This window comes from Hydra vulgaris, chromosome 09 (assembly GCF_038396675.1).
Source record: "Hydra vulgaris chromosome 09, alternate assembly HydraT2T_AEP".
In the NCBI taxonomy this organism is placed as follows: Eukaryota; Metazoa; Cnidaria; class Hydrozoa; order Anthoathecata; family Hydridae; genus Hydra; species Hydra vulgaris.
In genome coordinates this window covers 50760333-50783436 of record NC_088928.1, presented here as the reverse complement: position 1 = coordinate 50783436, position 23104 = coordinate 50760333, and the positions used below count along the sequence as shown (strand labels likewise).

The 23104-nt window shown below is 26.3% G+C and overlaps 3 protein-coding genes across 4 annotated transcripts; all 3 read right to left on the bottom strand.

Annotated features, from left to right (window-relative positions):
• Window positions 1–6902: 6902 nt before the first annotated feature.
• LOC136085559 (transcription factor egl-46-like) lies at window positions 6903–7469 on the bottom strand. The gene has a single exon (XM_065806877.1). It carries the CDS (start codon window positions 7467–7469, stop codon window positions 6903–6905), a length of 567 nt encoding a protein of 188 aa, XP_065662949.1.
• A 909-nt stretch (window positions 7470–8378) lies between these two features.
• Window positions 8379–14364, bottom strand: LOC100197664 (WD repeat-containing protein 25). 2 transcript variants are annotated; one of them, XM_065805996.1, is made up of 5 exons: window positions 13897–14364; window positions 13680–13810; window positions 12768–12938; window positions 9200–9340; window positions 8379–8953 (listed from the first exon to the last, which is right to left on the bottom strand). In XM_065805996.1, the coding sequence occupies exons 1-5, from the start codon at window positions 14315–14317 to the stop codon at window positions 8732–8734; spliced, it is 1086 nt and encodes a 361-aa protein (XP_065662068.1). In that variant the 5' UTR covers window positions 14318–14364; the 3' UTR covers window positions 8379–8731. The 2 variants fall into 2 exon arrangements, with proteins under 2 accessions (XP_065662068.1, XP_065662069.1); XM_065805997.1 differs by having other exon boundaries at window positions 9211–9340.
• A 6916-nt stretch (window positions 14365–21280) lies between these two features.
• On the bottom strand, window positions 21281–21816 carry LOC100198058 (transcription initiation factor TFIID subunit 13). Its single transcript, XM_065805995.1, has one exon. The coding sequence runs from the start codon at window positions 21746–21748 to the stop codon at window positions 21389–21391; it is 360 nt and encodes a 119-aa protein (XP_065662067.1). The 5' UTR covers window positions 21749–21816; the 3' UTR covers window positions 21281–21388.
• Window positions 21817–23104: the final 1288 nt, after the last annotated feature.

Here is a 23104-nt window from a genome sequence, read left to right as displayed (position 1 = left end):
TCCCCCCCCCCTCCTCCTCACCCTAAACGTGAGGGCAATAAGTAAAACATTTTTTGCGCTATTCTCAACTAGACTTATATACATAAATAAATTTTAAGGGTCATAGTATTATCTCTCAGAGTTCAAAAGTTATGACCATATTTATATGGTTTAAACCCCCTCAATTTGAAGGGGTTAAAAATTTTATATCGTTATAATTTTTGAACGCTAAAAGATAAAACTATGAAACTTAAAATTTATTGATAAATATAAGTCTAGTTGAGAACAGTACAAAAAATATTTTATCAACTTGTTGCCCTCACGTTTTGGGGTGAGGGAGGATGAAATTGTGATGCTTATTTGTTCCCAGCCTCCAAATCTCAATTTGACGCACAGAATAGACGATTTTTCGTCTGACTTTTTTTCTCCGTATACTTTGGGAAGTCAGTCGAGAAAACGGAACAAACATATTCCTGTTTTCTTTCAAAACTTTGATGTTTTTTTTAAAAAAAAAGGAATATTGCGTAGTGTTAGGGGGTTTTTATTGCTTATTTTCGAGCCTTTTAAATTTATTTTAATTTGTTTTAAATTAAGTTTTTACTGTTGCGTTATAATAAAAGTAGGAGATAACTTAAATTTCTTTTTATTCATGCATTTTCATTTAACTATTTATAAAAGCAGTTTAGTACCCCTATTATTAAAAATGTTTGTTAAATATTTTTCTGCATGATTTTTTAACCAAAGTTTTTTCGTCTGACCGAAGATCACGGGAAAAAAAAGTCAGTCGAAATCGTCTACGCACAGAAACGAGTAAGCTGTTTTAAATTTTTGATTTAATTCATGGTTTTTATGTATATATTTTTTTGGAATCTTTTTAAATTATTCGTTACAATTGGTAACTCATTTTGAAATTTTAGACCCTTTTGAGGGTAATCTTATAAATAAGCTGTCTGGAGACAGCTTATTTATAAGATTACCCTCAAAAGGGAGAAAACATAAATATTTTCCAGGAAACTCAAGTGAACTTAATTGACATCCGTATATTGATCCTCTTGATTTTAAAATAATAAAAAATCATTTTTCTTTTTCAGTTTTACATATAAACATTTGAAGCATGCAGCAAAATTTTGAAAAACAAAAAGAATTTAAATATTATAAATTACACGTTCGACGACATAGCTCTTTCAGAGACTCGGCGTGATTTTGAAAATTCTCTTGAATTAAATTCCATTTATGGCTTGCCATTTTATAAACTTCAACCTTGAGGAAATGGAAACAAAGGTGGAGGGTTAGGGGTTTATGTTTCAAAAAAAGATGATTTTTAGATAAATAACATACTATGCTTCTCAAACGATAATTATTAAAGCCTATTTATGGAAATTATAAATAAAAAATTTCGAAGAAACTTTTATCAAAAATACAATCGAAAAAAAAATAAAAAAAATAAAACTTTATATGCCGTTGGTGACATAAACCTCGATGTTTTAAGTTATTCAAAATTTCCGAAAATAAAATCTTATTTTGATATGGTTCTTAAATTTAATGTTGTTAGTAATTAATAAACCAACGCGAGCGTCAAAAACTTCGACAACAGCAGTAGATAATATTCTTATTAATAATTGCCTAGAAATGGATATTGAAACCGGGATTTCTATGACTGGTATTACCGATCACTTTCCAATATTTAAATCCACGTCTGATTGTGAACTAAAAGTTATAAATTTGAAAAATCGCAATCTCAAAACAAGTAATACTAATAAATTATCAATTAGACTAAAACAAGAAACGTAGTCCAATGTGTATAAAAGTCAGGACACTAACGAAGCTTTCAATAATTTTTTAGATAAATTTCTAAAGTGCTTTAATGAAACCTGTCCTCAAGAAGACATACAAATTAAGACTAAAGCAGTTGCTAATCCGTGGATGGATAAATCGCTGATAAAATGCTTAAAGAAGAAGGAAAAATAAATTTCTGAAAAATGAAAACAGTGATAATGAAAAAAGTTACAAAATATATAAATACTTTTACCAAAATCTTATTGAAAATGCTAAAAAAAATTACTACAGTATTCAAATCATTAAATGCAAGTCTAATAGTAAGAAAACGTGGTACGTCATAATGGCGTAATGTGAAGGAAAAAAAATTCAACTTCTTTACCTAAAAGAATTAATATTAAAAACACTGACATATTCTGCAAACAAATATCGCAAGAATTTAACAAATATTTTATAAATATTGGTCCAAACCTTTCTAATATAATATTAAAGAATCAAAAAGCATTTCATCGTTTAAACAACGAACTAAAATGCGTCTCCTTAATTCCTGACATATATATTATAGTTTACAGTATTTGTTTTCAGATTTTTTTGTATTTTTTCTTTTTATTTATTTTTTATTTTTTTCTTCTTCTTATGTGTTTTAATATCTTTTTGTTGTTGTTGTTGTTGTTTTCAATTTTTTACACTAAAAAAAAAAAAGTTTTGTTTTATTAAATTTTTATTTTACTTTAAAAATTAAAGTGTTTTTTTATTTTTATTTTAATGAGCAACTAAAGGGGCTCTATGAAAAGGTTGTGATGATAAAAGCATCATCCTTACCTTCTTCGAGTCCCTGACTGATTATAACAGTATATATATATATATATATATATATATATATATATATATATATATATATATATATATATATATATATATATATATATATATATATATATATATATATATTATAAATTAAAAAGATTAAAAACGTTTTTTTTAAAGGTTTTTTATGTTTACGATGTAATTTATTTTATATGAAAAATTGTTTTATTGTTTAATCAGCGAAATAAAAGTTAATAAAAAATAATAATAATTTCAACATCTGATTCATTTAAAAACTACATAAAATCCACAAATAACGCTATCGTGTACGATAATGAACTTAACTATAAAAAATTTGAAGAAGCGATTTCCTTTTTTAAAAAAAGAAAACACCAGGGTTTGATGAAATATCTTGTGATATAGTTAAATTCAACAAAACCAGCCTAAGCAGACCTCTGATCCATATACTAAAGCTCTCAATAACTTTTGGGATTTTCCCTGATAGACTTAAGTTAGCAAAAGTAATTTCTATATTTAAATGTAATGAACATTCGGACATAACCAACTATAGACCTATATCAATACTTTTTTTTATTTTCAAAACTTTTCGAACGTGTAATTTATAATAGAATCTATATTCACTTCACTAAAAACAAATTATTTTACCCAAATCAGTTTGGATTTAAAAAAAATTTCTCAAATGAACATGCAATCATTGAATTAGTTGATCAAATAACTAATGTTTTAAACAAAATAAATTTACCTTAGGAGTTTATCAAAAGTATTTGACACAGTTGATCACTGCATCCTATTAGATAAGCTAAAGCACTATGTTATAATTAATAAAACTTACTATTGGATTAAAAGTTATCGTACCAATAGAAGACAATATGTATATAGTATACAATCTGGAGCATTAAATGTTTTATGTAGAGTTCCCCAAGGATCTATCCTTGGTCCACTCTTGATTTTAATTGATATAAATAATTTTTGCAATGCGTCTTTAAAACTGAATTTAGTCATATTTGCTGATGATACAAATCTATTTCTTACTAACAATGATATTACGAAGTTATATGCAGACATGAACACTGAATTAAATAAAGTAAATAATTGGTTTAGGGCTAACAAACTCTCGCTTAACTCAGAGTAAACAAACTACATATTATTCCATAAAAAACACAAGAAAAAACTTTCCTCTTAAGTTGCCTGACCGTATCTTGAATGATAAATTAGTTAAAAAACGAGTCAGTATAAGATTCTTAGGAATTTTTGTTGATGAGAATTTATCCTGATTTCTTCAAATAAGATATTTTCAACCTAAGATCACCAATATAATTGGTATGATGCATCGAGTTCGTTCGGATATCAATAAACAAAGCCTCAAACTAATATATTTTGGATTAATTCATTGCTTCATTAATTATGCAAACATATCATGGGCAAGTACTCAACCATCAAAATTAAAAAAAATTTATAGCTTACAAAAACATGCGTGCAGAATCATTTACTTTAAAATTAAGCCTGAACACACTAAGCCTATAATGAATGATATGAAAATGATGGATATTTTTGAAATAAATATCTATCAGCATTTATTTTTCTCTTGAAAACCTTAACAACAAGTTTGAAATAAATAGAAATGAAAACTATCATCTTAGAGCAAATATAAGTAACACATATAAACTGTCTCAAAACGTTAATAAATATACTGAATATAGCTTTGCATATCCGAATATCTATCAAAATGGATTTAAATGTATGGCAAAGTCATAAAGTTTATTTAAGTTTCAAATCAAAAATAAAAATTTTCAAAGTTTATGATTTATTTGTGCTTGAGTAAGAAATTATTTGATTCTATTTTTCAGTTTTTTATCTTTATTTGATTTACTGATCAGCGCAGCAGTTTTATGCCAATTAGGGTTATTAGTTAAAGATTGCGATGATGTATTGTCATTTTCACCTTCTTTGAATCCTGTGTATTTAATTCTTTATTTTATAAAGATCATTGTAAAAAGAAAAGTTTATATTTTATATTATACAATATATATACAATTGTATATACAAAAACGGTGCTTGTTGACAAGATTTTACTATCTTTTTCGTTTTACGGACATTTCTTCTTTCTTGTTTACATGTATATTAATTATTTTTGTTAAACAGCAAAATAAATGAAATTCAAAAGAAAAAAAAAAAAAAAATGGGGTTTTATTGAAAAACACTTTGAAAAAAAGCAAGTATAAAAAATAAATTTTCAAATTTCTTTTTCTTATTTCAATATATGTCAATAGACTAATATAAACCATTAAGAAATTAAAATGATGTAAAATTGCCTTGCTGGCCCCATACTTCATTTTTATATAATTCTTTACATTTTCACCAATATTTGAAAGGTAAATTATTGCCAATTTTTGGGTAAAATTGAAATACTGAGCTCAAAAATCACATTAGGGAATAGTTTTAGAGTGCTGGGGATCTTTCGATTACATTTACAAGAAGAAATTACTCTAATGTAAAAGTTGGTTTTGAAGTGTTTTGCTCACCTGCGACTCACTGTACGATGGTGCGAAATAAGCCCAGAGCTCCCTTCGAACGGGAACTCTTGCTTCTGGTGCAGTGGTTAGAGCAAGCGCTCTAACCACTGCGCTACGGCTGCTAAAAAGTCATTAAAGATTAAAGTAAAAATATAATAAAAGATAAAAGTTTTACTTTATAAAATTATAAAATTAGAGTATTATAAAAATATAATAAAAAATAAAAGTTTTATTTTGTAAAATTATTTTGAACTTTAAACCCCGATTTAAAGTTGCTGATTTTAAATTCCCATACTTTTATCCATAAGATATTTTGTCATGCAAGTTGTAGTTTTGGAGATATTTTAATAGCCCAGTTTGCCCTTGAAAAGATGCTCAACATAATTGTAAATTATTTTCAAAAAATCTATTTAATAATTAAGTACAAAAGAATAAATATTGTAAATACTTATTCATTGTATCCTCCATTTCATTCTGTTTAACTCTATGGTTTCAAATTATGCTTTGTTCATACCAACAAGAAAACGCGTTTTATTTTCAAATTAAAAGCTATACAACAAAAACAATAAGGCGGTTTTTTTTTATGTAAACACAAACTTTTTATATTAACAAAACAACCTCGAAATATTGTTTTATTGTTCCTTATTAACTCTACACAACTTTTCAGATTCCAGCAAAATATTCTTTAAACCTTTAAAAATATGAATAAAATGTTAGAGAAACGTGTTTGAACATGAAAATATCAAACTTTATAATACTACTTTGTGAAATATGCTTTTAAGGGCTAGTTCAAGTATGCCGTTGATTCCCAAAGCGGGTTTAAACGCACCCTAGGTATTGACCTTGTGTGCATTGGGGGGAGGGGATGAGGGGTGATTAAACATAAAGGGGCGATGGAAATATAAAAAAGTGAGAGAAGGTTTGGTGATTTAAAAAGCTGTTCCTAACATATTTCATTTGTCGTATTAATAAATTGCAGATTAGAACCATATCTTTTAAATGCAGAAAGAAAAAAATTTTCCGTTATCACCGGTTACGAACTCCGGCAGGGAGTTTGTTGACATTGGTCACGCCGCAGTGAGGCATGACTGCCTCACGCAATGAAGGGTTCAGCTAATACATTTTGATTTATGAACTTTCTTTAATATTTCTGTTTTTAAGTATTATTTATTAATGAATTAATATAACAACAATTTAAATTAATATAAAAAATGTTTTTGTACTTTTTCTATTTGATATTTATAAAATACTTATATTTGTCGTACAAAATAAATTTAAGAACCTTTGATGAAGGCTCTGCGATGCATATTTTTTCCATTTGAAAGCACAATAAGTACTGCGCGAGCATCAAACATTGTTATACCGTGCGCATTTAGTAAAGGATTTGTGATAATTGGCACAGCGATTGCCGCTATTCCAAAAAATAATGCTACATATATATATATATATATATATATATATATATATATATATATATATATATATATATATATATATATATATATACATATATATATATATATATATATATATATATATATATATATATATATATATATATATATATATATATATATATATATATATATATATATTCACACACATATAAAATATAAAAATAACACAAAAATAACCAGTTTACAAATATGGATTATGTATTTTTAAGTAACTAGTAAATATGTTCTTAAAAGTTTCGGTGAACCAAAATTTCTTTATAATGAAAGTGGTTTTACATGGTTTGCTAACACGGAAACCAATCTTAAAAACTCCAAATTTATTTTGCGTGTTTCTTATACAAATACTAGTTTAAAATATTTCTCCGTTCATTCTATAAGCATTTAAATTCATCAAGCAGTCGCTTTTTAAAGCATTAGCTAATGATAAGTGCAACGTACATTTTTTAAAAGGGTCAGGAGAATTTCTGTTGTGTCGCTTTGTCGATACTGATTTAGGTTTGTGCCACCTGCGGTGCGAAGCTAAATTAGCTTGACAACTAAACGCTTTGTTACACTCGGGACACCGATGTTCAATATGTTTAATGCAAGAACATTTATGATAAGCAAGCGATAGCGCATTGGAATGATACTCTCCACATAATTGACATTTGAAACCTGCTTGTAATAATGAGCTCTTACCATCAGTTTCCTCGACAACATTTTCTTTCGATGGATCATATTTGTTATCTTTTATAAAGATTTCCTCTGTTTTATCTGAAGGTAATTTTTTAACAAATACAGTTTTCATACTTAACGCAACAACGGAGTCCAAGTCAGTTTTGTCTTTTTTGAACAATTTCGATTTATTATTTAATACCATGTAAGGCTGAAATAGGCGAGACTTTTTGTAGTGCCTAACCAAAAATGATTTAGGCATTTTTAGCTTTGCGTTACTGCATTGCTGAGGATGTCAATTCGATAGCAACTGACATTTAACAACTTGATTTTTGTTGTTGTTTTGTTTTAGAACTAAAGATAAGCTCGCACCTGTTACAAAGTGCAAAAACAGTTTAAACTTTAAACAATGAATTTGTGCTCTTATTATATTTTTATTATATTATGTCTTTTATTAAAAAAATAAACAAATATGATACACCTAGCGCAAAGAAACAGGGGGTATTTTTTTTAGATATATTAATAGATTTTTTAGCGAGAATATTCGTATTTCATAACTGCAACAAAAGCAGAAAATATAAAAGTATATTAAAAAGAAATTGCATATGTCCGAAACTGAACTACTAAAAAGATAAATTTTAAATTTCCATGTATGGAAACGATTCCCCCTCCCGCATTGATAACCATATTTAAGATAAGGCATTTTTGCTTGGTTTATTAAACAAAGTTATTTTAAGCACTTACATTTTGAACAATTTTTTTTTTCTTCTTCTTTTTAACATAAATTTGTTGTTTATTTAAGTATTGGATTTATGATTTTTATTATTTGCGCAGATGGTTGATATATAGCCAATAAAAAATGTAAAAGCATTCGTTTGCTTGTTTTGCAAGCTGTTATTAACGATGTCTAATTAAGAGAAACAACAATCTTCTAGTTACAAAAATAGAAGTTGCTAGATAAAACTGCGCAATAAAAAAAAAACGTTTAACAAACGTACACAAACGTGTTTAAACGTTTTAAAAACGTTTTGTGCTTACTAGATAGTCCAATAGGAAGGTATCAAATCTATTAAACCTTCCCAACAATCAGAAAAATAAGATACTATATTATTGAAAAATAAATATAGTATCTTATTTTAAATCATATAATTAATAGCTTAGCAATAAAAGCTTCATTTAAATATTACATTCAGTTATCACTATTATACATTAAACCATGTTTCGTTCAGACTGAAAACACAATGACTTCAATAAAAAAACAAAACAAAGACATTACTTTTTTTATTCCCATTTGTTTAAATCGAAAACAATAGAAAATAAGAAATTCCTATGTAAACGCACAACAAAGGAATTAAAAAAGTAAATATATTGTTTGCTTGCAGATTTTCAATCCTAATATAAATCGGTAAAATCTGGCTAACCTAGAGTCTCAACTACATATCTAAGAGACTCAAAATAATTAAAACAAAATTCAAGGACATAAATAGCACTTTTTGTAAAAAAAAAATCCAAGTGTGACACACATCATTGAAGAATAGAAATGGAGCCATCCCATGCCCCAACAAGTAAGGTAGAAGGAAGAACTGGATGAGACGCAACTTCAACACATGGAGAGTTAAAGCATTTTATTTTTTTCAATAGTTTTGATGTGTAGTTGTCATAACAAAAAAGAAAACCGTCTGTGTCACCAGAATAAATAATTCTACCATCGCGACTGATGTCAAACCCGACGCGATAGCCGGAGCACTAAAAAATTATTTTAAAAGAATAAGAAATTATCAATACTTAGGAACAAATATTAAAAGCAATAAAATAAAACTTATTATGTTATCTTTATGCTATGAAAATAACAAACTTATTTTTTATTTGTTATTTATAATTATTACAAGAAAAAAGATAAAACTGAAATATATAATTTATTCTAAATATTTTATAGTTCACATAATAAAGAATCTTTAAGAAGATTAAAAATTTAGTTTCCTGAATACTAACTTTGTGCTCACCATATCTTTTGCACTTATTCATTCTGTATGGAAATTGGGTATCAAAGATGACAATATAATTAGCAGCAGATTGAGCAAGAAAATGTTCACCACTTGGATGTTGTTTGAGATAAGAACATGAAAAAGGTTCCTAAAAAGATATTATAGTGGTAACTGCAAAGTCATTAAAAATTTAAAGTTCTTAATAAAATATATTATACTTAATTATAATTACGCTGTAAAATAAAAATTATTGTTGTGCCGGTCCACTGAATCAGAGGTGATATTGTTAGGTACCGCCTACTTATTTTTTATGCACAATACCCTAATAAAACACATAACATTATATTGAGGAGAAAAAAATAATAAACAAAATTTAGTTTAAAAGTTTAAAGAACAAATAAATCCATTTTATTCATTAAAATTTCTCAACTTAATAGTAAAACAACTCCCAGCCATAAAGCACACATTGTTGCTGTTCTGCACATTTTTTTTGCGCTAGCACGCTTTTATTCCAGAAAATTCCTTGTATTCATAAACTCAAAAATAATAATTTTAAAACTTAACTCTAACAAATAAAATAAAAATATCCTTTAAATACCGTCACACAAAAAAAAAAAAATAATAATAAAATGGAAAGTTTTTTATTAATTTTCTTTTGTTAACTACGAAATCATTTTCAAGAGTTTTTTTTGTTGTTGTTGTAAATTAGAAAAAATAAAGTTAAAAAAAAAAAAAAGTACAACTAGTTAAAATTCAAAATAATAATAAAGAAGTTTACCAGACATAAATAATAACTTATAGATAATTTTAAAGATAACAAATGAATCCTATCGAAAGGAAACATGTTTTAAATATAATACTGTGTTACTATTAAAAACTTTTTAATGTTATATATATATAAAAAGCATGAAAGTTCTCAAGTAAGCTATTTCACTGACGGAATAATAATATCATTAAGTCATTTAACAATCTTTCAATATCAATAATATCATATAAAAACCGAATAAATATTTTATTGAAATATTTTTCCTAATTATAAGTCGATATTATATAAGAAATGTAAAATTTTTGTATCTTTTTATACGCAGATAAGTGCAACAATTTTGAAACTTTTTTTACATTTACGTTTAAATTATGAACATTTTATGAAATTGTACTTTCAAAATTGTCTTGAGAATAATTTCACAAAAACATCTTCATATTATGCTTTCTATTTAAACACTTTCCTGTGAAGATGAGCTTTTCAAAGATTTAGATAAATATTCGTTGAAGATAATGTCTCTTAAAAAATAAGCTTTTAAAAAAAATTAACAAATGGCTATGTGATAGTAAACACAATTTAAAACATAAATCAATAGATCAATAGACCAATAGATCTTCTTATTGAATGTCATTAAATATTCCATCAATTTTTGGATTATCTTCAGAATTAGAGTTTAATAAATATCAGAATTCTTATCATTTAATGCAACTAAAGTGCAACTAAATACCATTGTAACAAAAACATCAATACAACTTAGAAACTTACAACTTTTACTTACAACAAACTTTTACAAATCTTTTTATCAAATAAGTGGTAATGTTCAAGTAAAACTTTGTGACATTTTGTAACAAATCTTGGGGTAAATGGGATTAAATTAAATGAACATATTCTCAATGCAGCATGCTAAAGAAGACTTTGCAACAGTACTTATGCAGACTAGTTAATTTATCTTAAGTTCTTTTTACAAAATAATATGACAGGGATTGAGATTAATTAAATTGAAGAGCACTGTGTTTGTAAACAATGATAGATACCTTTAGATAACATTTAAGATTAAAGCTTCTGACTGTTTTAACATAAGTGATTTTGTAGATAAAACTTTACTGTATATTTTTGTAAAAACATTTTTTAACTTTTAATCCCTTTTTAAGCTTTTTGATAGCTGCATATAAAATTGTACTTATCCGAAAGCTTGTAAACTATGAGATTTTTTGTTCACACAGATACATCTTTAAACAAAAATAAAACCTATAAAATTATAACAATAATTTAACTTAATCATAGTAATTATAGTAACAATTAAAAAAAAAATTATATTGCATAATGATAAACTTTAAACACAGTTAAGGTAACCATACCAAAGAAATTCATTTTGAGTTTTTTCCAGTCAAATATAATTTTGTCTAACCAAATTTTACTACTTGTTTTAAAAAGTACACCTGTTCTTTTTCATTTTTTGTTGGCACTTTTTTTTTGATTGGTAAATGATTTTTAAAATAATTTACAAACTATTAATGAATTTTCAAGGTTGCTTTTGTATAAAAAACAATTTTCTTCATGTGTAAATCATTATTTTCCAGTAAATTATTTTCCATTACATATTCCATAAGACATGTTTTATCCATTTTTAAATGACTATCTATTGAAAAGATAATTTATAAATTAAACTTTGGTCATGGCCATTGGTCATTGAAAAGATAATTTATAAATTAAACTTTGGTCATTTTTGGTCAAAAAACAAAAAAACAACAACAACAACAACCAAAAAACTTGTTTTCCATAAAACTAATTTAAGCTTTTTTTATGGTTTTTTATGAGCCGTAGCTAAAAAACTTACTACTGTCCTTATTGTTTGTTTTCATGTTTTTTTATAGATCAAGTATAGTTTTGTTTCTTTTGGAAGTTATAAAATAAATAATAAATAATACTTTGGTAATACATGGGAAGTATTCTTTTTTCTGAGTTTTTTCTGAGTTTTTTCTGAGTTAGTAGTAGTATATAATTAGTTTTTGTTAGTTTATAATGGTAACATCTAAAAAATGACAAATAATGGTTTCAATGTAATGTAAATGTTTTTAATGAGCAAATACTTTTGAGCAACGATGAAACAATAATGTAAAATAAATTTATTTTTAAAACACAAATATTAAAAAAAATATTATTATAAAGTTAAAACAAGAAATTATAACGTTCTAAATCTTTTTCCTAACAGATTTGCTATTGACTTCTGTTAGAATTAGAGATTGCATTTTTAAAGTATATAGTGTTCTTCTACATCTACTAATTATGTTAGTGTAATTAATTAATGTAAAAGAAGCTTTACACCTACAAATATACTCTTAAAGCATGGGTTGGCATTTTTAAAAAATAATTTGCAAGTGCGTAGACTACGTATATAGAAGGCATTCAATTTTTTTTGAAGAAAAACCCATTACATGCCACTTAAGAAATAGCATTTATAAAATTTTCAAAAATGTTGGATTAGTCCAACCTTTGAGTAATAGATAAATATTTCTAGAAATAAAACTAAAACAAAATTTTCTAGAAATAAAAGTATTTCTAGAAAAGTATTTCTAAATCTTTATTTCCAGATGTTTCTATTTAACTTTAAAAGTTAGAAAAATCTTTGTTAAAAAAATAAAAGGGTATAATAAAACGCCTTTTCATATTGCCTGGTGATGATTGTAATCTTTTATTGTCAACTTTATCATTGAGTAAAACTTCATAAAAACATAGCAAGATTCAGTAATTCAACATTACAGGAAAAGTGTTGAAAAATAAATACAAACAAAGTTATTAAAATGAGATATACCTGATAAATTTGAACTGGCATAAGAGCACTACTAGCAAAATCCCAAGCCATAATGGCTTTATCGAATGTATTTCTTTTTAAAACTTCAGAACTGGTTATTAGAGTTGTGTTATCAGATATGAAAGTCATATCCTGGATTTGCCCAAACGTTGCTTTAAAGTGCTTAATGCTCTAAAGTTCAAGATTGTATATAAATGTTTTCTAAATAACAACTAATTATGCAACATAAATTACTCAAAAAGTACTTAACTTCCCATTAATTAATTTATAATACCTCCAGAAAATCAGAAAAACAGAAAATCAAAACCAAATGTTTCCTGAAAGCCTATATGCATTATTTATTTGCCTACAATGTGAAGCATTTATAAAAAAATTTATAAAGTTCCTATAAAATTTGTGTTAACCCTAATAAATTATCTATTCGGTTTATTATGTCTAAAATTCATAAAAAGTTTATCATTTAAGTTATTCTAGTGTAAACTTTTGTTTTGTAAATGTTTTGTTTTCTACAAAAAAAATCTAGGTAGTAAGAAATTAAAAAAAAAAAAGGTGTTGGCAACCTAATGCAGACAACAAAATTATATTAGCGCTCAAAATAAAATTTTGAAAAAGTATAAAATTACTCAAAACACACCATAATATGATGAGAAAGTATTTACTCAAAACAAATCATAGTCAAAAAAGTTAAGATTTCACAGATATACTTATTTTTACAACAATGCTCATAATAGAAAACACAACCCTGATTAAAATCTGATCCCTTATAAATAAATACCATACTTTCTTTATTTTTCACACCGAATAACAAAATTTAAGTACGGATATTGTAAGTTAAATTTAGTTTTTTTTTAAATACATAAAATAATAAAAGATGAGCTGTAATAAATGATATAATAGAATACATTTTATTACCTCTTTTTGTCTTGCATCCCAAGCAAATACACCACTCTTTGAAGTCCCTGTTAAAAACACATTACTCTGTGTAGGATGCATCATGACTTTTGTTACTACATCTTTGTGCGTATAAGTTTTTAAAACACTTCCTAAAACATTTAAAATAACAAAAAAAAATAAAATTACTTTGACATATAATTAACAAAGTTTTTTAAATTAGGCCTTTTAATTTAACCTGATTCAGCATCTATAAGCTTTGCTGTTTTGTCAAAACTAGCAGTAATTATGCTTTCCATTCCATGAGTCCATATTGCATCTTTTATACCTTCATCGTGTATAGCAAATCTAGCTTTTTCTAACAAATGGCAATCTGACTTGTCTAAAAGTACAATAAATTTATCTAAGGCTGAAGATAAAACAATATTAACACTTTTATAATTCCATTTTAATGAAGTAATTGGTTTTTCATATATTTTCTTTGTTGTGAAGTATTTCTCTGGAACTAGATTTTTTATCCTCACACTATTACTGAAATGTGTAACTGGTAGGTATATCTCTTTTTCATCTTTACTTTCTGAAGTCTTTAATGATTCTTTAGAGCGTTTAGATACATAGGGTTTAACATCAACCAACTCTGCATTTACATTACGTTTCATAGTATTTTACCATCTAAATAGCAAATAACTTTTAAAAAGATACTAAATTTTTTAGTGTCACATTTTATCCACAATGGCAATAAAAATTTGGTTTTTGATTGATCAATATACAAAATTAGATGTATTATTTAGTTCCTATATGTGATAAGTTTCCTGGTTTCTATATGTGGTAGGTTTCCTGGTTTCTTTGTGGTAGGATTCCTGGTTTTTAAAAATTTATTGATAAGATACAATACAGTAAGAATTTATAAAGTTTATGGCTCGAACTTAGACTTAAAAAGTTGTCTTTATTTCAAACCATCATAAAATTAGGATTAACTCTGTCTGTCGTAATAAACGTTTTTCTACTGATTTGTTAGACTTTATTACAGTGATTTTAAAGAAAGAAAAATTTGTGAGGGAAGTTGCAAAATCAGAACATTTAAATTATAATAAAATACATTGAAAACAATAAAAATTAATAAATAAGCTTTACCTAAGCTTGAATTAAACTCAGGTTTTAAATAGCTATAATCACCCCTCCCCCATGACCACTTACATTTTAGCATGCAAGTCTTTTTTCAGAAAAATCTCATCGTAGAAGAATCTTTAATTCTTTTAATCCAAGTTTTAACTTTTAAAATTAGTTTTACCAACTGGTTATTGAACATTTCATCTAACACAATGTATCTGATTTTATGCATGATACATGAACTTTATATCAGTATTGTACATATACATGCTATTAAGTTAATAAAACCATATAGCAAAAAGAAGGGTTGGGGTCAAATACATTTGATCAAATACAAATATAAATTCAAACATGTTAATTCTAGATTTCCAAATATAAATTCAAATATAAATATATTTATTTGACATTTTCCAAATATAAATACAAATATTTGTACTTTAGGTTAAGGAAAAATATAAAGATTTTTTCTAGACAAGACTGATAATATAATCTACTAAATAGAAGAATGAAAACAAGTCTTCTACAAATATCCCTTAAAAACAAATTTATTTTTTACTTTAGTGTTTAAAATGAAAAAAAACACAACAAACTTCATGGTATTTCCCCCAAAAAAATCTGGTTAAACTCATTTAAGGAATTCCAAATACATTTCAATCAAACACAAATATTTAAGAAATATTTTAATCAAATACAATACAAATACACCAAATTAGCCTATTTTTACCAAATAAAAATACAAATTTAAATACCTATTTGACCCACACCCTGGCAAAAAGCTATTTGTAGATTTAAGTTATAACTTTATAATTTAATTTCGTCGATAATTAATTGATAGACCATTTCCTAAATGAGCTAAAGAACTTATCTAAAGACTGTAAGTTTAAAGTAAATAACACAGAGTAGTACAAATCTGAAATGAATCCTGATGCTTTTATAAATGGCTTGCTTTGCACCATTATATGCTAACATTTATTAGAAAACAAGACACTAAACCTTACATCAGCTTTTGACCAAGCAAGATCTTTAGATGTGGCCCAACAAAATCCAAACTTGTACTCTCAATCAACTATACCAATTTTCACTAACACTGTATCTTTTCAAGAAATAAATTCATCCCTGCAAAAAACATCTACATGCGATGCTATTATTTATACCAGTAATCATATAGCTGCTGCTGCAGTTAAATCAAAACAATTGTGTTGGTTGAGTGTCCTGCTCATGAAGCAGTATGCTTCATGAGCAGGACACACAAAACAATTTCCTGCTCATGAAGCGTATGTGTTACAAATGTAAAAAGGTGGGTCATTTTGAAAAACTTTGTCAATTTTCAAATTTCTCAGCAGCCATCCTTAAAATTGAGGATAATTGCTTTTGTTCCACCATTTCAGCCTCAGCCAATTCTCTCTTCGAAGTCTGCCACAAAATTACTATTAATGAACAGTATAAAGCAGGAGTCTTGATTGATAATAGAAGTACAAATCATAGTTTCATTAACAATAAACTAGTAAATTAACTATATTAAGTTATTTATGAATAGGATGTTATTTGAATAACATCCGTTCCTTTTTCAGCAAAAGCAGAGGGATATTGTTGTTTCAATATCCCTTCAAAACAAAATATATAATAAAATCAAACTGCATGCGCTAGATAACTTATGTATGGACATCATTCTTTGATTTTCAAGAGTTACATGAAATCATTACCATATATAACCTTTGCAGCTCTTAGAACAATGAAAGCTGGGTCTCCAGAATTGTTTGATGATCTCACCAAAGATTGTCAACTTATTCCACTCAACATTATTCTCAAAGAGATTAATAAATTTATTAAATCTGAAACCCATTGTTTGGTTGAAGCAGAAATAAGTGTCAAGTTATTTAACTTAGGATGCTCAAATTTTAATAGTAGATTAAGACTAAACATCATATGGTAGTTGATTATTTTGAAACTATGAATAAAGTATACCCAATTAGATGCATACCCTTTATCTAAGATTGAAATGATCATGAGCATGATTTCTAAATAGAAAAATTTATAGTATTTATGTTTGGTGTGCAGAAATAGGTTCAGAGTCATTATATGATTTGCATGCTGCACTTTGTAATCCTGGAATTACTCTACATTGTATTCAGTCAAGAAACCTATCTTATTCAGTGGAGGATGTAAGGCAAATATTCAGAGATTGTAAAACATGTAACTAAACAAAACGGAAGTACTATCATCCAAATGCTATGCACCTAATTAGAGCAACTCAGCCTTTAAAAGTATAACTATAGATTTTAAAGGACCATTACCTTCTTCAACTCCTGAATAATATACATTTACTGTTGTAGATGAATACTCATGTTTTCTATTTGCCCATCTGGTAAAAGATATGAGAACTCAGACAATAATGGTTTAGCTGGTCTATTTTTCCTGATCAGTATGCATATGTTCATTCAGATTGTGAATCCTCTTTAATTCAAAAAATAGATAGTGCAACTAACAAGGCACCCCTTATAACCCAGCTGGAAATGGACAAGGGATCAAGAAAATACAGTTTCTACTAAAAGACTTGTTCCTTTTTCAATTGGATTACAGGTTGAAATTCAAACATCAATTGAGAATCTAAAAATCAATCCTAACAATAGCAATTAAACTTTGTTAACTATGGAGAAGAAAGTTGATGATAATTCAAAAATTATATGTAGCAAATGGACTATTTACCTTGTAGATCTTCATGAATTTTTAAAGAACCTGAAAAATTTGATTTATAAACTTATTTGATTAATTAAAGAGGAGGGTGAATGACATAAATGTTGTTTTATATATATATATATACATATATATACATATATATATCTTCGCTTCCAACAAGGCTGTAAACAGCCACTAAATAAAGTTTGAAGTTACTGAAAGAGAAAAGATGAAGATTGTAGAGCAAGATAACGATTGATGGACGACTTGAAAGATTGCAAATTATATGAATCAGGAAAGCAAGATGAAGGAAGCGAATTCTAAAGAACTGATGTTCGAGGAAAAAAACTAGACGAATAAGCCTTTTTGGAGCACTTAGGAACAATCACAGAAAAAGGATGACACTTAATTGAATGACAAGTGACACGAGAATGATTTTTAGTAGATGCCACAAGAGACGCTAGCTCTTTAGAGCAGTGCCCATTATAGTATTTGTAGAAAAATGAAAGAGAAGCAACATTACGACGATGTGATAATGGTTGGAGGTTGGCTGCAAGAGCAGGTCCAACTATGTTTACAATGCGTTTTTGCACTTTATCTAAAAGAAAAAGGGCATCATTATAAGATCCATCCCATATATGGCAACAGTATTCCATACAAGGCTGGATTTGAGATTTATAGAGATAGAGAATAGAATCCGAAGTAAGAAAGTGACGAGCTCGATAAAGAGATGCAACCTTAGCAGATGATAATTTTGCAACTGATTTGATGTATGGTTACCTAAAAAGGTTGGAAGTAAGAGTTAATTCTAGAAGATGAAGAGTAGATGACTCATCGAGTACATCACCGTTCATAAATATAGGAAGATCTAAATTATTGCGATAACGATTGGCTGAAAAAAATTGAGTTTTATCTGAATTAAAGTTCACCAGCCACTGTGAGCCCCATGCTGTAGCAGAAGTGAGATCCTTTTCAAGCTCAAATGTCCCCTCCAAGCAATCAGAGGGTGTTGGTTTCTTATCACGACAAGAATAAATGGTAGTATCATCAGCAAACAATGCCACCTTAGATGTGAGAATATCTGGAAGATCCTTAATGTAAATTAAAAAGAGTATAGGGCCAAGGATAGAACCTTGAGGAACCCCTGAAGTTACAGAATAAGAAGAAGAGTGTTGTCCATTGAGGACAACTTTTATGCTTCGATTGGAAAGGAAGGATTCAATGATCTTAAAGATGTTGCCAGATACACCATAAGAAGAAAGCTTCGGAGAAGACCAGCACGCCAAACTTTATCAAAAGCTTTTGAAATGTCAAGAGCGATGGCCTTAACCTCTCCACCTTTATCTAATGCACAATAAAACCTGTCAGTTATTACTGTTAGCAAATCAGCTGTAGAACGAGAAGATCGAAATCCATATTGATGGTCAGAAAGTAAGTTATTAGATTCAAGATGAGAAATTAAATGTTTGTTAATTAAAGATTAAAAAACCTTGCTTATGATAGGATATATATATATATATATATATATATATATATATATATATATATATATATATATATATATATATATGTATATATATATATATATATATATATATATATATATAAATATATATATAAAACAACATTTATGTCATATATATTTATATATACAACATTTATATATATATATATATATATATATATATATACATATATATATATATATATATATATATATATATACATATATATATATATATATATATATATATATATATATATATATATACATATATATATATATATATATAACATTTATGTATACATGTATATATATATATACATATATATATATATATATATATATATATATATATATATATATATATATATATATATATATATATATATATATATATATATATGAAATATCAAGATATATTAATAAATCATAGCAACATTTATGTCATTAACTCTTGTACACTTTACATACTTAAAGTGTTCAAATATGTTTATAAATCAAGTCTTTCAGGTGCTTTAAAAAATTGTAACTGCAAAATGACACTTTTTTTGCATGGAAGGTGTGCTTGTGATGGTGTTGGAGAGTGTCAAGCAATTTGTAGCAAGAGCAAGTTTATGTTTATAAAAATTTATGGTTGATGTAGAAAAAATCTCAAAGGATTACATTTTCTATACATTTCAATTGGCACAATTAAATTGCATAAATTTAAAGTAGAATAAAGTTAGGCTACTTATTCAACAATTTCAGGAACAAAAACCATTATCGTTTCAAAATTGTGACTTATGCAAAACTTTCACTAAAAATTCAGTCGATAACAGCTAGATGCTATGAAAAATCAACTCATGGAACAATCAAAATAATACATTTGTACTATGACAGAATAATTGAACTATAACAATATAGTAAAATTATTATAAATTCAATTCATTTATTTTAAACTTGTATCCTAAACTTATTTAGAAAAAAATAATCTTACCATTATTGTTATAAGCATATATATTATTATAAACATCTTTAATTTAATGATTCAGTGTTAACTAACTTTAACACTAAAGTATACTATATAAACATAAATTACTACACAACTACATAAACATAAATTAATGAAAATGTGCACTGCGATGACAAACCAAATAACTTGTTTCTTAATATCAAATATAATCTAAACTTAAACATAATGATAAACCAACTAACTTAGTTCCTGCTTACAAGTATTTATTCAGGGCCATAATAATGAAATTACAAAAATGTTACAAAATTTATAGTAAAAGGTTTGAAATAGTAGGAAAATAAGTGAAATAGAATAGATTATAATAAGATGGAAACTATAAAAAGTTTTTTATAATATAATAAGCTACTTATACATTTTATATTGAGTCTTTTTACTGATTTGAAAATTTTAATGGGATAACCTTTATGTGTTCAATACTTTGGTTGTGCATAAAGACATTTTATGCATCATGCATAGAATCAGACACATTGTGTAATGTTTAATAACCTGTTTGTAAAATCAAGAGAAGTATAAATTCTGCTTAGATAAGAATGATTTATGAGAAGATTTGCACGTTTAAAGGTAAATCGTTAAAGGGTGGGTGGGTGCAGGATTAGGAGAGACAATTACTATTTAAAACTTAAGTTTAATTCAAGCTTAGGCGAAGGCTAAGTTCTAACACTTATTAGGAAATACTTTTTTTTAAATAATAGCTTTTTGAATTGCAACATGTAATATAAACTAAAGGGCATCTTTTACTCTATTTTTATTGTTTTAAATGCATTTTGTTATAATTTCAATGTTTTTGCAACTTTCACTACTATTTTTTCTTCTAAAACCACTGTAATATGTAAGTTTAAGTTTTAATTTTTTGGAAAAACCAGAAATTTTAAAAGAAAGCTAAAATCAGATGAACCATAAAAAATTTTATCTTAAAATTTTTAGGATTTGTTTTTTTAATTTATAAAATCACTCTAACCAATTTCATCGAAATCAGAAGTGGTTCACACTAAAACCCTAACAATTTCAATCATTTGGCATAAAATGACTCAAAAAGTTTTTTCTTTAATTTTATATTTAACAAAACCAACATAATTATTTAATTATAAATAAAGTTCTTATAAAATATTACACTAAACTATTCATTTATTTTTTATTACTTTTTTAATGTTATTAATTATGTTAATAAAAAAAATGCTTAAACTGAATGCTTAAAAAAAATGCTTAAACTGAACATATGTGTGTTTTGATAAAATCTTAGGCAGTCAGATTGATACTACTGACCTGATCTGCTATTTAGTAAATGTCAAGCATTAAAAAAGTGTAAAAAAGACATAAAACTACTTTGCCTAAAATTCTTTTTAAATTAGAATTTATAACATATTTACATACAATTATAAACTTATTGAATGCCAGAAATAAACACATTAAATATATAAATGAAATACACTATTCTCCATAACTTTCAGCATCAAATGCTTTTCTAGCTTTCTTTAACTCTTCGTTCATGGTTAACAACTCTTTAACACGAGCATACTTTTTTGGATCTTTTCTTATTAAGTAAACAATATCTTCTACATGAACTCTTCCTTTTTTTCCAACATTCATTGCTTGCATTGTCATGTCTGTAATATACTGTACTAACAAATCTTCCATTAAATCAACAGTTTCTGTGTAAGAGCTCTGATCATCACCAAAACCATATAACATGCATCTTATTTCTTTTGTAAACAAACGTTTTTTTTTTCCATCAGAACTAATTGTTGATAAGTCTTGATCTTGGTCAATGTCATCTTCGATATCATCCATAACTTATATTTGTCACTTTAATAGAAGTCTAATAACAAAAATAAATAAATAATAATAATAACAATAATTTAAACTACTGTATGTTAGTCATTAGTTAAGAAAAAAAACTAACTTTCACAAGTTAAAATTGCATTTCTAACTAACAGCTTGTAATTTTAACTAATTGTATTTTAACTAACTTTTTAAATTAGAGTGCCAATATCAAGGATAATAATAAGAATAAATTTCAATTATTAATTGAAATTTATCCTGATTAAGAAAAAACTTAAGGAAAGAACTTTTATTTGCTGTTAAAGATTAAAAAATTACACTAAAGAGACTAATGATATATTTTAAAAATCTCCTTTAATGCTTTTTATAAAAATTTAGGTCTGAAAATCTTATAAAATTACACTAATTTGATATTAGAGGTAAGAAACTACACTGAAAACGTTGTTAGCAATTTTTTTTAAATGTACTTAAAATTTTTCCAATTTGTAAAAATCTACTTTAAAAACGAAACCTGGTTTTTATTGTCACTTAGTTACGACTTTTTTTTTTTAAAGTTCAAATCCACTTTAACTTAGTGAAAAAATCGTCAACAAGTGACAATAAGAACTAGGTTTTGTTTTTAATGTTATTTACAATATTATTTATTTACAATTATTGTAATGTATAAAATGGTGGCCTATAACTCAAACAAATTTTGAAATTTCGTAAATCGTAGATTATGACGTCTTTGATTTTCAACCAACAGTTTTTAATTTTTATATTTACACCTAAATTAAAACATATTTTCCATATTAATTTTCCAAGCGACTAAGTCGTTGACCTACTTATTTTTGGCCGAATGAATTTTTTGTTGTTGATTTGAATACGAGCAAAATTTGATAAGCCTTAGTGCAATGGTTGAAGCGCTGTCTAAATCGGGAGGTATAAGGTTCAATGAATGCTTAGAAAACTTAACGATTATTAATTTTTTTAAAAAAATCGTAGTCAAAAAAAATATCGTTAAAAACACAAACTAGATAATAGGTTGAAAATTAATTTATCTCAAATCGGTTGAAAATGAAAATCTATAAAATAGGGCGAAAAATAAATCGATCGAAAACAAAAACTTAGAAAAATGAAAAAAGACTATATTCGGTTGAAAACAATTTAGGCCTCCGTAGGTTATTTGAAAATTAGCTCCACTTTTTAGTACATGTTCTTTTTGTAGAACAACTTAATTGGTCGAGATTTTTGTATGTCTAACTATCTTACACGTATAAAATTCAAATTAAATTTAAAATAAAAAATGAAAAAGTAAAACTAAAAAAATTAAAAAAAGAAAAAAGATCAAAAACATATTTTAAAAAAATTATTGAAAAAATTAAT